Raw genomic sequence first — 13,019 nt, forward strand, 5'->3', positions numbered from 1 at the left:
AGCCTTGGTCCTTCTCCATCAACATCTTCTCCAATGGAGCCTCCAGGCAGGGCTCAAGTAGGGGAGGCTCAAGGGAGACTATTATGTGCACAGGGCTGCAAATCTGCTCCATTAAAATCAGGGGTTTCTGTAGGAATAAAAGGGTTGAACCTGAAACGTATGCTTTTCAACAATACACTTTGTAAACTGTAACACTTGCATGTTTGGCAGGTGTCTCATTCTTCAATGCTTTGGGGGGAAATCTCACTTCTACTGCCTTTAAAAGAAATTTAAAAATTGCAATTTAGAAAAATGAATTGTGTGTGGTTCATACTTCACAGAACATTCTTTCTCCCCATTCAAAGCACTTAAACCTGCTTCCAGGAAGACAACAGCTATAGAAAAGACCTTGCTCAACAGAAAGCATTCATTTACATATGGAAACCCTTGCTCTCTGTAGCGTAAGAGAAGGCCTGATGATAACTAGGTACAGCATTAAAGAAAGTGTTCCCAGGACTTTCATTTCTTTTCCTTACATTTGTGTTGAACACTCTGCAGCCTTATAACCAGAGCAGCCCTAAAACGCCATCATCTCAGCCCTTTATGATAAGCAAAGAAACGCTTCCTCATTTCTTTGTATTTTCAAAGTAGCATATTCAGCCAAGAAAAGATGAATTTGGCCACTGAAGCAAGTACTGGACTATTCAACCATCTAATTTAAATGGGTACTATTTATGCTATACAAATCTTAAAATGATGTCTCCAATAGCAGCAAATGCTTCACAAAAAAAGTCTCCAGGGAAACTGCAATCCCTAAAAATATGGTTCAGTAAAATATTCTGCATTTTACTTGGTTTACTTATTTGAAGGCTAGAAGTTGTACCAAGACCTGTTCCAAGGACATTCAGCTTTGGCCCTCACAACAAATTGTGTTCGTTTTCACAATTTAATATGAAATAGCTTGGGTTTCTGAAGAAATCTATGTATTTTGGTTCAACATAGTAGAATACATGAGCTGGACTGGGAGGACAATAGGCATAAAGAAGAACAGCAAGCTGCTCAAAACACAGAAATCTGATTCCTGATTAAAATCAGAAGAACTTTCAAAAGAAACAATGATCTTTTGCGATCACAAAGGATATGTACACGGGGTTGTATCCAATGGTGTCATTCTGCTAGCAGAGCTGCTTGTGGAAACCCCATTTTCATCCTTGCACAAGTGTCAAATCCAGTACTTTGAGTCCTCCTATTGCAGAAGGTGTTCCACAACCAGTTGAACAAGCCATTGCACACTTCATTACAACTTAATGAGGCAAGGTGTTGCTTGTGCTAGTTGTTCTGCTACAAAATGCTAGCTAGGGAATAGTAGTACTTTTTTCCTATTTAATCATGCATAGGATTAAGTGATTCTCTGGCCCTTGATTCTCCGATGATTTTATTTTTGTAAATAAAAACGAAGAATGGAAACTTCTTCTCCTGATTTAAAATAAGATTACTGAGTATTTTTGATGAAATCATACTTAGTTTTTGGACTGGCATGTTTTAAATACAGGAGGAACAGAAGTTATTATCTAGCTGATTCATTTAGTTCTTTTTGAGTGGAGACACTAAAATGCTTGGATTAACGGTATAGTAAATAAGATGTGATTTCATTTTTCTGCTATATTTAGAGATGGATAAAACAAAACCCTACAGGGAATATAACAAATACATAGCCTAATGAACTCTTGCATTTCTCTCAAGGTACACTGATTCATGGAACTGATAGTACATCTCTTCCCTAAAACAAGTAAGAGATAATACTGTTATTTTCCGAGAATACAACTCCAATATTTAGAATATCTTATTGAAGATCATATTGAAGATTTCTGAAAACTTACTAGTAAATATTATTGGGTTGGATCCAGATAAATGCGCACATAATGAGGCCACCAGAAACTGTTTTCCCTGCCCCTCCTCTCCCCAGGAGCCCCCCAAAATGTCTCCGCTGATGGTTGGATGATACTGCTGAATGGTGTTGTGAAAACCCTACAGGGGTAACCTCTGTGAGTGGAGCTCCTGCTAATAGAGATTGCTTCTGCCTGATATTAGGGTTCCCCCCTCAGACCCCTGTGCCACAGACCACTCAATTCACTTGCATCCTCCAACCCTCGGAGGATCCTTTTTAGGGGGCTGCCAGGGGAAAGAGGAGCAGGGAAGTTAGTTTGTCAGACCCAATATGTGTGCCTTTATCTGGTTCCGGCCTTTTGTTTAAATATTTCTAATATTCATTTTTATAGCAATCACTTCTATGGAGATGGGATGACACTATACAGCCATATTAGTAATATAAGATAAGCCTGAAAGATGCATATTTTAGTTGCATAAGTATTTGCATGTACTTTTCATCAGTACAGTGGTGCAGAGCTGCAGCTAGTATACAGTATATATTTAGTTTATTTGAGTAATTAGAAGTTCTACCAATTGATAAGGGTCTTCCACATATGTGAAAATATTGTTTGTACAGATAGCACTGATGTGTTGGGGACTGAACCTGTGTACTCTTTCCTGCCCCATTTCACCCAGTCGCACTATCTTAATGTAGAACTGTTGCAGTGCAAGACAGGATACCTGGATTCTTCTGAAGTCCCATCCAAGAGTAACAGATAAAAATATCCCAAAGACCAATGGGCTGAAGTTGCCTTATTGGTGGAAGCAAACAGGGAGAAGTCTGACTTAAGTGCATCTTTTGATCAGTTTCAAGGAATGAACTTCCCCTTCCAACTAATTTCAGCTATTAGAGAGAAAAGGTATCAGAAGATAAAATGGCCCACCCAAATGCTTTTCTCTAAAGGTAAAAGCTGAACATACTACATACACCTTTTCTCCTTTTTCCCTATTTGGGGAGAAAATATTTGTCCCTCCATCCTGAATACAATGACAAATACAATGATAAATAAAGATATTATTTATCTTAATAAATGCATGATCTCAAAGTAAGCAGTTTATATCTCCCAAACAGGCACTTATCCTGAATTTAATTTATTTAAATTTAAACAATGTTCAAATTGAATCAAACTTAGATTATCACTCAACTAAAATCTAATATGATGATAGTCCTAATCCTACTGCATTTTTACATTAACATTGGGGCTGGTTTAGTCAATCTTCTCCCCTAGGAAATGCTACACAGGGTAATCTCACTCAATAGGTGTGCGTACACTGCCTTCATACCCTCTATATTCCGTATGTGGTATAATGTACACAAATAGCGTGGTTTGGACCTAAGGTCCAAAGAAATAATTTCCTGACCAATAGAAAACCAAAGTGAAATAAGATATCAGGAAAGAACTGCAATTTTTACAAACAAGTAACAGTATTATAACAATAAAAAGTATAAAATATTATTAACCACTTATAAAAATAATGTATAAAACATAATTAAAATTGACCAACAATAGGTGCAGGTAAAATCCATTATTGAACCAACTTCTTAGTAATATCCAAGGGCTATACTGGCATATCACAACTCTGTTATAAACTTCAAAGAAGCAGAAAGATGCAATTTTGCTCACACACCACTCAAGACTCTGCTCAGGAACAATATTGGACAAATAGTCGGTTGCCCTTATATGCGAGGAATAAGTGGTAAAAAATCTTGATTCATGAATTTGGGGACTATGAATCTGGACTTGCTTCTGGTTTCCAGATTATTTACCTTTTTTGAGAATGTGATGCCAGAACCATATTTTTAGATTCCTGGCCAACCCAAGGCTAGGGGGTGGGTGGGACCTGTTTGGAGGAGGAGGAGGATTGGGATTTCTCCACATAACCCAGGACCACAGAAGACATGAGGCAACCTGAGCAGTGCTTTTGCAAGGTTGCTTCACCTTAGGAGCCCATCCTAAGCCCTTTCATGGTTCCTGACTCTCTTCCCACATCCCACAACTCACCAGAGCACCGGTAGCAATGAACCAGGTGGAATGAATAGAGTTATCCTTCGGGGTGCTGCCAGAAGACCTTTTTGTCCAAGTTCTACTTGTGAGAAGGAAGACCCAGATGCTTCTAGGAAGACCCAGACGTGGCCACTGAGGAAGCAGCGCCAGGTGCAACTGCTAAATCAGTAATTGCCGGTATAGAAGCCCTGAGTCTTCTCCCAGATCTTTGGGGAATTATCAGCTCTCCTTGAGCGACTTCATAGGCTACATATTTGTGCAATAAATAAATCTGCACTTAATCTCATAAATGCCTTCATTTCAAGCACAAATAATCAAGTAAATTAGAAGAGTTGGGACATGCCCTTTTTGTTTTCTTTTGTTTTTTCTCAATTCAAGAGCTGCTATGACGATAGAATTGCTTGCATTCACAGAAGAAAAAAAAGTTTTATTTTCTCTTACCTGGCCCGGGTGATGCAAGCTTAAATCCAGGCCACAAGTAAACTCTGTATGATGTTCCACCGTCTCAAGCAGAGGGTCAGGCTTGGAGAAATCCCAGAATCTATAGATGGAAACGAGAATGCAATTATGGTAATTGAAAGGCTATTTAAAAAAAAATGTAATGCTGGATTGCTGATATGCTTGAAGCTGCCAGACGCTTTTAAAAACCAAACTCATCCACTTTAGAAATGCAATTAATCCTATTGCCACAAGTCTCTTGGCTCATCTGCATAAATAAGTACTTCATTAAGAAAAGCATCTCCTTCAGCCCAGTATGGAAATTTCGATCAAAAGAGCTGGCGTGATGATCTCCCATTGGGACAATCTGCAAAATAGTAATCTGAAGCTTCTTTATTAAATAAGTACAGTTTTACAACACATGAACTTATAAAAGCTGTCTTCTATGGTCAGACTGTTGGTTCATCTAGCCTAGTGCAGTCTCCTTCAACTGACAGCACTTCTCCAATAGTTCAAAGGCCTTTCACACTCACACACCTGAATTTGTTTACCTGGAGATGCAAAGGACTCAACCTGGAACCTTTGCTTGAGAAACATGTGCTCTATCACAGAGCTATACGTCCATCCCCATGTTTCATCAACTGGATGCTCTACAGCAGCCTTCCCTAACCTGACACCCTCCAGATGTGTTGGACTAGAACTTCCATCATCCCAAGCCAGCATGCTGGGAATTGTAGTCCTACACATTTGGAGCACACCAGGTTAGGGAAGGCTGCTCTAAAGAAATCATTCAAGAACACTGGACAACAGTGGAATATTCACATTTGTATGTATGAATATCAGCACTTGAGTTCTAAAGGTTAAACTATCCCTACCTAATATCTTAAAATTGGTGAGGCTTGCAGCAGACAACAGAAAATGGAACAGTCTTTGTGAACTTAAGTGATGCCCTTGCCAGGGTCTACATATCACATGGCTCATGGCTCCTTTTACCTATTATTTATTGCCACTGAAATTTCAAGAAGCAAGCTTGTGTTCCTGTTAATCAGGATCTTCTGCAAACACCACCCCAAATGTTCCTGCTCCTACAAGTCACAACATTCCATTCCATAGGTGTTTCTGATATGAAAAACTATGGACTACTCTCAAAAAATCTCTCAAGGTGACCCAGTTAATATGTTATATGGGCAGCCTCCAACTGAGAAACCTTCCTGATTCCCAAGAATCCCTGTGATCATACTTCCAGATAAGATTTTGCATAAAGATAAGAACTGGAAAGCAGTACACCTGAAAAAAGTGCACAAAAGGGTAACTGAAATGATCAAGGGGCTGGAGCATCACCCCTAAGAGGGAAGGTTACAACAGCTGCAATTGTTCAGCTTAGAAAAAAGGAGGCTAAGGGGGAAACTGATAGAGGTGTACAAAATTATGCATAGTGTGTAGAACAGTGAGACATTTTTCTCCCTCTCTCATATTAGAATCCAGGGTCATCACACGAAGCTGACTGGTTGGACATTCGGGATAGATAAAAGGAAGTACTTCTTCACACAGCACATAGCTAAACTATGAAATTCACTACCGCAAGATGTTGTGATGGCCACCAATTTGGATGGTTTTAAAAGGGGTCTGGATAAATGTGCTACCTCCAGTATTAGAGTATACACCAGTTGCTGAGAATCATGGAGGGGGGAAGGTGCTCTTGCACCCATCTCCTGCTTGTGGGTTCATGGTTGACAGACGTTTGGCCACTATGTGAACAGAGTGCTGGACTAGATGGACCCTTGGTCTGATCCAGCATGGTTCTTCTTACATTCTTATAGGGTCATTTGTCTATAGATCATTCTTAGTGAGCATATGCTGCTGACTGAACTTTCTGATATTGCAACCTGGACTTGATCTGACTGGGAGAGAAGAAATAAGAATTGCATTTGGAAGGTTATGTAAACAAGTCCAATTTGAGATCATACCTTTCCTGCAAACGACAAATACTGTAATATTTAGGGTATGTAGCTACGTATAGTTCAATGCTTTGTTTGTATTTCTATATTAGAGCATACTTCTGTGTTCCGTTAGGTACTGTAGCCAAATAAAATGTTATTATTTTTAAAGAAAAACTGAATTCTGATGTAGATGACATGAGAACAAAGTACATTTTCAGTGACAAACGTGGGATTCTAAACCTTGTGTTTGTTGTCAAGAAGCTGAGTAGGAGGGAATTTGTACAAAAGGCGCCAAAACTTTGTCCTGGTGGCGAATTTTCTTTTGCGGATTGCTCCCCTCACCACCAGCTACTTCACCAGCAAAAACCTTAGAAACCCAGCTGATGGAAAAGCAGCTGGAGGTGGGCTGTAGAAAAAAAGTGGAAAATGGGGGTGGGGATTAAACACCCCTTACCTTCTCTTTTCCCTGCAGATGCTCCAACCTGAGGCTCACCTGGCACCATCATTGTTATTTTTTCACCACCAGGTCAAGACTTTTCTCTTCTCTCTGGCATTTAACAGCATACGCTAAGTTTTTAACTGACCCAAGAATAGTTGTTTTAAATGGATACTGTTGTTTTTTATACTTTTGGTGGTTTTAAATTTTGTATATCTGTTTTTGTTTTTAACTTTTGTAAACTTCCCAGAGAGCTTCGGCTATGGGGCGGTATATAAATGTAATAAATCAATAAATCAACAAACCCTGCTTTACACATCAACTGCAAACACAAGGTTGGGCCATCAAACATATAGCTCTGGTCTCAATATATAACATTCAAGAATGCTGCTGAGTCCTATTTTGGAAGAAAGAGTAGGGCTGAAAGGACTTGGAAAACTGAGAGAGAGAGAACTCTATTGTAAATAGCTCAGCAGATTTGTTAACAACAGTGAAGTCGTTTTTTCATATTCCCTTTGCTCTTGAGGACTCAAAATAAATGTGCATGTATTTTCATGTACGTTTCCCTAAATTTACATATTACTGTGCATACTCTTTCAAATGTACACATTTGAAGTGATTTCCCCCCATTTAATCAAGAGTTCAGAAGTGCATATTTTCACGTACATTTTAAAAAATACACATTTTGAATGGAAAGTGTGGAGTAGTGGCTAAAGTGTTGGACTGGGAGTCCGGAGATCCGGGTTCTAGTCCCCACTCAGCCACGGAAACCCACTGGTTGACTTTGGGCCAGTCACAGGCTTTCAGTCCAACCCACCTCACAGGGTTGTTGTTGTAAGGGTAAAATGGAGAGGAGGAGGAGGATTATGTACGCCGCCCTGGGTTCCTTGGAAGAAAAAAAGGTGGGAAATAAATGCTATAAATAATTTTTTAAAAATTCTACATTAGTTTCCAAGGTACCCTTTTTTGTATGATGTACTTTTTTGTAGAACTGCATTTCAAACTTTCAAAATGTACAGATTTTGTGGGTAAACTGCATTCTGATTTGTGTTTATATTTGAAAAGAGCAAATTTGTTAAGTTCACATTGAAATGCAAACCAAATGAATCTTTTTACCCATCTCTAGCTTGATTACGTTTTCAAAGTATCTCAGGCCTCTTCATTACTGAACCCTGAGTAAGGCAAGTTAAAGGCAGCAAGTTAAAAGCAAGCTAAATCATTTCTTTTAAGCACTATAACCAAAGTTATAGTAAGCTTAAAAATGAAAATAAAATCTAGACTGAGATAATTCTAATACTGTGAAATAATACCAGGCAAATTTGCAAACCTGTGCATACTTTGTTCTTCATTTCAACTATTTTGCATGATTTATTCTGCTTCTGGTAGTCACAGAAAGGGGCAAGGACCTAGACAGGATGACTAAGGTGTATGGAGAAGGGAGATATGATAATGCTTTATCAAATTATGCTTGGTGTAGACTTGAGAGAATACACAGAGAGATTTTCTTCTTCTTCTTGTCCCATAACACTAGAATTCAGGACAATTTATACAATTCACTGCCACAAGATGTAGTTATGGAGGATCAATGGTTAGATTGTAAGCCAGCAGGCAAGAACTGTCTTCCTTTCACTGATCGTTATTTATTTATTTATTTATTTATTTATTTATTTATTTATTTATTGCATTTCTATACCGCCCAATAGCCGAAGCTCTCTGGGAGCGCTTTCGGCAGGAAGGGGGAGAATGCTACAAACAAAGAAATTGAAGTCCAATGTCCTACCCAATCATCAGGTCTTTAGTCCAGCAACCCATCTGGCTAGGGCTAGCCCAAGACATTTTGCTGCCTGAAGTAAAGGGCAAGATGACCCTTGCCTCAGTCCCACATACAGAAGCCAACTGGTGTGGCAGTTGACTCACACAGACTTCTACTTCTACCTACGTTGTCCTATTACGTAATTCTTCCTGGGAGCCCTCCTCTCTTTGTACATTTAGGCACTAAGCTTACAAAAAGTAGTGTTTAGTGTTCTTCATAATACACACAACTGTAGAATCGTTATCGAGAAGGGGTGGGGAAGACATCAATCTATGCAAAATTCAATTCAGGAACAATTCAGGCGCACAGCAAACACTAGAGGCTACAGAATGTGTTTGTTTGAGCCGTCTTCATTAATTTCTCAGCAAATTACCTGACCAGAATGACGGCTACACAATGGATGTGCTATGGCAACAGCCCTCTTTAGATTCTCCTAGGACTAGAGGAAGAGGAGAAAGAGCTAATTTCCCAACAAGCTCATTTCCAAAGAGCAGAAACAAACACAGATCACATCCATCCTTATATTAGTCCATGAATGGCTTGGAGGATGCTTTGGTACACATCTGGTGAGGAAGACAAGCTTCCTAGGGGTTATACACAATCTATATGATTGCCCTCTCATTAGAAAGAAACCTCCCATCTCAGAGGCTTCTGACAATCGTATGCTGACAGATCCCTCTACAAGGTTACAACTTTGACCTCATAGAGTGGAAGATATGGGTGTTTCGGGAGCATGCCTGTGGGTGGGTATAGAGTGGCTGACAATCTGAGGCGGGGTAGGCAAGCTTTTACGGCCTCTGGTCACATTTGGCAACCAAACTGGACCTGGGCACCACCACAAAATGGGTATGCTTCAGATGAAAGCACTGCCTTGCAGCCACCTGTTATTTCTTCAGATTATCTCTAAGCTCCATGTGTGGCCCAGAAGCATTCATGGGGAAAGATGGTAGCAGCTAGAGGCACTCACTTTGCTTTGAAGTGATCCCAACTGCCAGTAAGAAACTGTTAATTTTTTTAAGTGGGAGGTGTAGGCACCTTGGAGGGTGCTCAGATGCTCACAGCACCATGTTGCCTACCCGGTCTGAGAGCTTTAGAAAGGTAAGGGGGGACATGATAGAGGTGTATAAAATTATGCATGTTGTGAAGAAAGTGGAGGGGTGGGGAGGAAACCATCGACCTTTTCCTTAATACTAAAAAAAACTAAAACTGAGTGGCAGCAGGTGTAGGGCAGACACAAGGAAGTACTTCTCCACACAACATATAGTTAAACTATGGAATTCACTACCACAAATGTGGAGATACTGTAGTATCTAGCTTAGATGGCTTAAAATGGGATTAAACAAGCCATCTAGGCTAAGGCTTGTCAATGGATATTGATGAGACCACATCACGCCAGTCCTTTTCCAACTTCACTGGCTGCCAGTCCAGGTCCTGGCCCGATTCCAAGTCCTGGTATTAACATTTAAAGCCTTAAACAGCTTGGGGCCAGGCTATCTGAAGGAACGCCTCCTCCCATATGTACCTGCCCGGATCCTAAGGTCATCTTCAGGGGTTCTGCTCCTGGAGCCCCTGCCAAAGGAAGTAAGGCAGGTGGCTACCAGGAGGAGGGCCTTCTCTGTGGAATGAGCTCCCTAAGGAGGTTTGCCTGGCATCTATACTATATTCTTTCAGACGTCAGGTGAAGACCTTTTTATTCTCTCAGCATTTTAACAGCCTATCCTATAAATTTATTTTTAACTTTGCTGTTTTAAATTTGTATTTTAAATTTGTATTTCTGCACTGCTGCTGATTTTATCCTGGTTGTGCTTTTATATTGTATTTTATAACATGTTTTTATACTGTTTGTTTTATACTTTGAATGGTTTCAATTTTTGTGAACTGCCCAGGGAGCTTCAGCTATTGGGAGGTTTAAAAATGCAATAAATAAATAAATAAATAGCCATGACAGTTGTATGCAATCTCCAAGTTTGGAGGCTCTGTGCTTGCCAGCAACAATGGGAGGAAGCTGTTACCATTACATCCTACTTGTGGATGTAATGCACCTAGGTGCACCTGGTTAATCACTATGAGGAACAGGATGCTGGACTAGATAGACCTTTTGTCCACCAGGGCACTTATGTAGAAGTGTTTGGTTTTTCACTCATCATCCAGATATGCACTTCTCTTGATTTAGCCAGGAGATGGAATGCCAAAGTACCCTGCCAATCAATAATGAATCTGAGGGGATTTCTTAGATGCACACCATCCATACAGCATAGTTTACGTAGGGGCTATAGGTTCATGAAGCAACCAGCTATTTTTGTGATCTTTATTTTTTGAGGACCTGTCTGTAATAGAATGGTCCCATTTAGCGATCCTGGTTCTCAATCAGACCTCCATTTTCTTGAGCCGGAAAGGCTCATTATGACAACATTTTTATTTATTTATTTATTACATTTTAATACCGCCCAATAGCTGAAGCTCTCTGGGCAGGTCACAAAAAAATAATTTATAATTCCTATGCTAAGAGAGAAATCTGTGCATACTTTATGTGAAAATACTCTAATGCAAGAGCAAGAGACATCTTGCATGGTTAATTAGGCACTTGAATACTCACAGAAAATAATTTTATTCAATATAATAATCTTCTATGGAATACCAGTGAATTAACATTCATGTTGCTACTTTGCCTATAGGTCCAATATAAGAATGTTTTTGAATACACTACCTGGTGTATATATATAATGAACTTGTATAAAGAACCTTCATGAACTTCCAGGGGAAAAAAAAGGTTATTTCAGGTACTACTGAAAATTCAGAAATAACCCCATTTATATAATATTCTCCAGCTGTCAAGCTTTAATTGAAAATCAAAGAATAGGATTTAAGGAAGAGGCATTTTTCTCTTTAGAAGTGCATTTGGTATAAAGAATGTTCTGGATTATAGTCTTCTATAGGGTATTTATTAGTGGCCATTTCCTGTAACTGATATTTCATTTTCACAGATGACTAGATATTCTATATACACAGAGTGAATTCCTCATAAAAACAGCTCAGTAACTCTCACAGCTACCATTTTCCAAGTCTGAGAGAAAATAAGCTGCAATTCACTGTTTTACACTTTATCCTCAAAGTCCAGAAATGAATGTAGTCCGGCAAATGCCTACAGAATTCCTATTTTTCCCAAGTAAATGCTGTATGCTAATCTGGGTTGAAATTGCATATCAGTCCTATAATTCATATGTAGAATTATAAACATAAAAGCTGCCTGCTACAAATGAATTTAGATTTATTCTCTTCCTAAGCAAACGTTCATGTATTAGCTTATTTGAAGCCATTTTTCCTCCGTATGGTGTGTTACCCATTCCTATGAACTAGTCATTGCACTTGTCTCAGTCATAATAATCTGTGATATTTAGTAAAGAGCACAGAGATGACTGTTGCAGAGCCCCATGGCCTTCCAGTCCAGACCTGTCAGTCAATTGCTCACACAACATCTCAATCATAAGTAGCTTAAGGTGAGATGAGGTGTGAATTCCCATGCAGTGTTTCAGCACCCACCCACCCACTTCCAGCCTTAATTTAGAGCATCATCATATAGGTGGATTCTCGCATTTCCCTACTGTCGCTGTGGCGTTCTGCTGCTTTCTCATAATAGCAACTGTCTCTTTACATGGGGAGAGGAAGAAGAAACAGCAACGACCACGTGGACCATTCAGGGGCCGTTTATATCGTACCACTTTCCCTGCAAAAAGCAGGAAGTGGCAGCACATTCCGGGTTTGTTTGTTTTTAAAAATAATATGGATTAAAAGGGGTCTACTCTGAGATGGAAAAATGAGAAGAAAGGGCGGGAGGCATGTGGGAGTCGGACGACGTCATCTAAAGGATGCACAAACATCTGTAAAGGGCAGTAGAGAGTGTGCTCTTAGTGAAAGCTTGATGTTTTTGCCCTTACTGCTTTGGGAGTCAAGTTTAACACCAAATGGTATGATTTGGTATTGCATGTCTGAGACAATGGAAAACCAATATGAAAATGGTACTAGGGGTCAAAGTAACTCCACCAACTGTTGCTTATCAGTTACTCATCATGTTTACACACTGCCTCTTCATTTTGTCTCAGAAAGGAGCAGAGTGTGTGAAAAAGTAATGTTTCATTGATCTTCATAATAGACAAATTACTCATTTTTTAAAACATCATCACAAATGGTATCAGGGTCAACAGTAACTCAGATACTATAAATACCTTTTACAGCCTTGAATATTTTAAACTTTCCCCTTCCTTGTGACTCAGCAACCCCTTTTTAAATCCAGGATTTGAATCTGATTAAGCAATTCTGAATAAGAAAGTTACCAGGGAAGCTTTAAGCACTTTTATTGTGGGTATTGAAGTTTCTCTTAACCATGGTTATGTTGGGAGCTCAGAAGTACTGTATGGAGGGAACAGAGTTCCTGGTCTTGGAGTGGTGGTTAAGGAAGAGCAAGTGCCATGTCTGCACTC

General features: G+C 39.5%; 1 protein-coding gene across 1 annotated transcript in view; it reads right to left on the reverse strand.

Moving 5' to 3' along the window:
- Positions 1–13,019, reverse strand: part of PEX7 (peroxisomal biogenesis factor 7) — a 67,562-nt gene that overhangs the window by 10,953 nt on the left and 43,590 nt on the right. The window contains exon 9 of the mRNA XM_063124619.1: positions 4,356–4,455. Coding sequence (XP_062980689.1) covers positions 4,356–4,455 — 100 coding nt within the window. The remainder of the gene's footprint in view (positions 1–4,355; positions 4,456–13,019) is intronic.

The sequence above is a fragment of the Elgaria multicarinata genome, chromosome 4, assembly GCF_023053635.1.
Source record: "Elgaria multicarinata webbii isolate HBS135686 ecotype San Diego chromosome 4, rElgMul1.1.pri, whole genome shotgun sequence".
In the NCBI taxonomy this organism is placed as follows: Eukaryota; Metazoa; Chordata; class Lepidosauria; order Squamata; family Anguidae; genus Elgaria; species Elgaria multicarinata.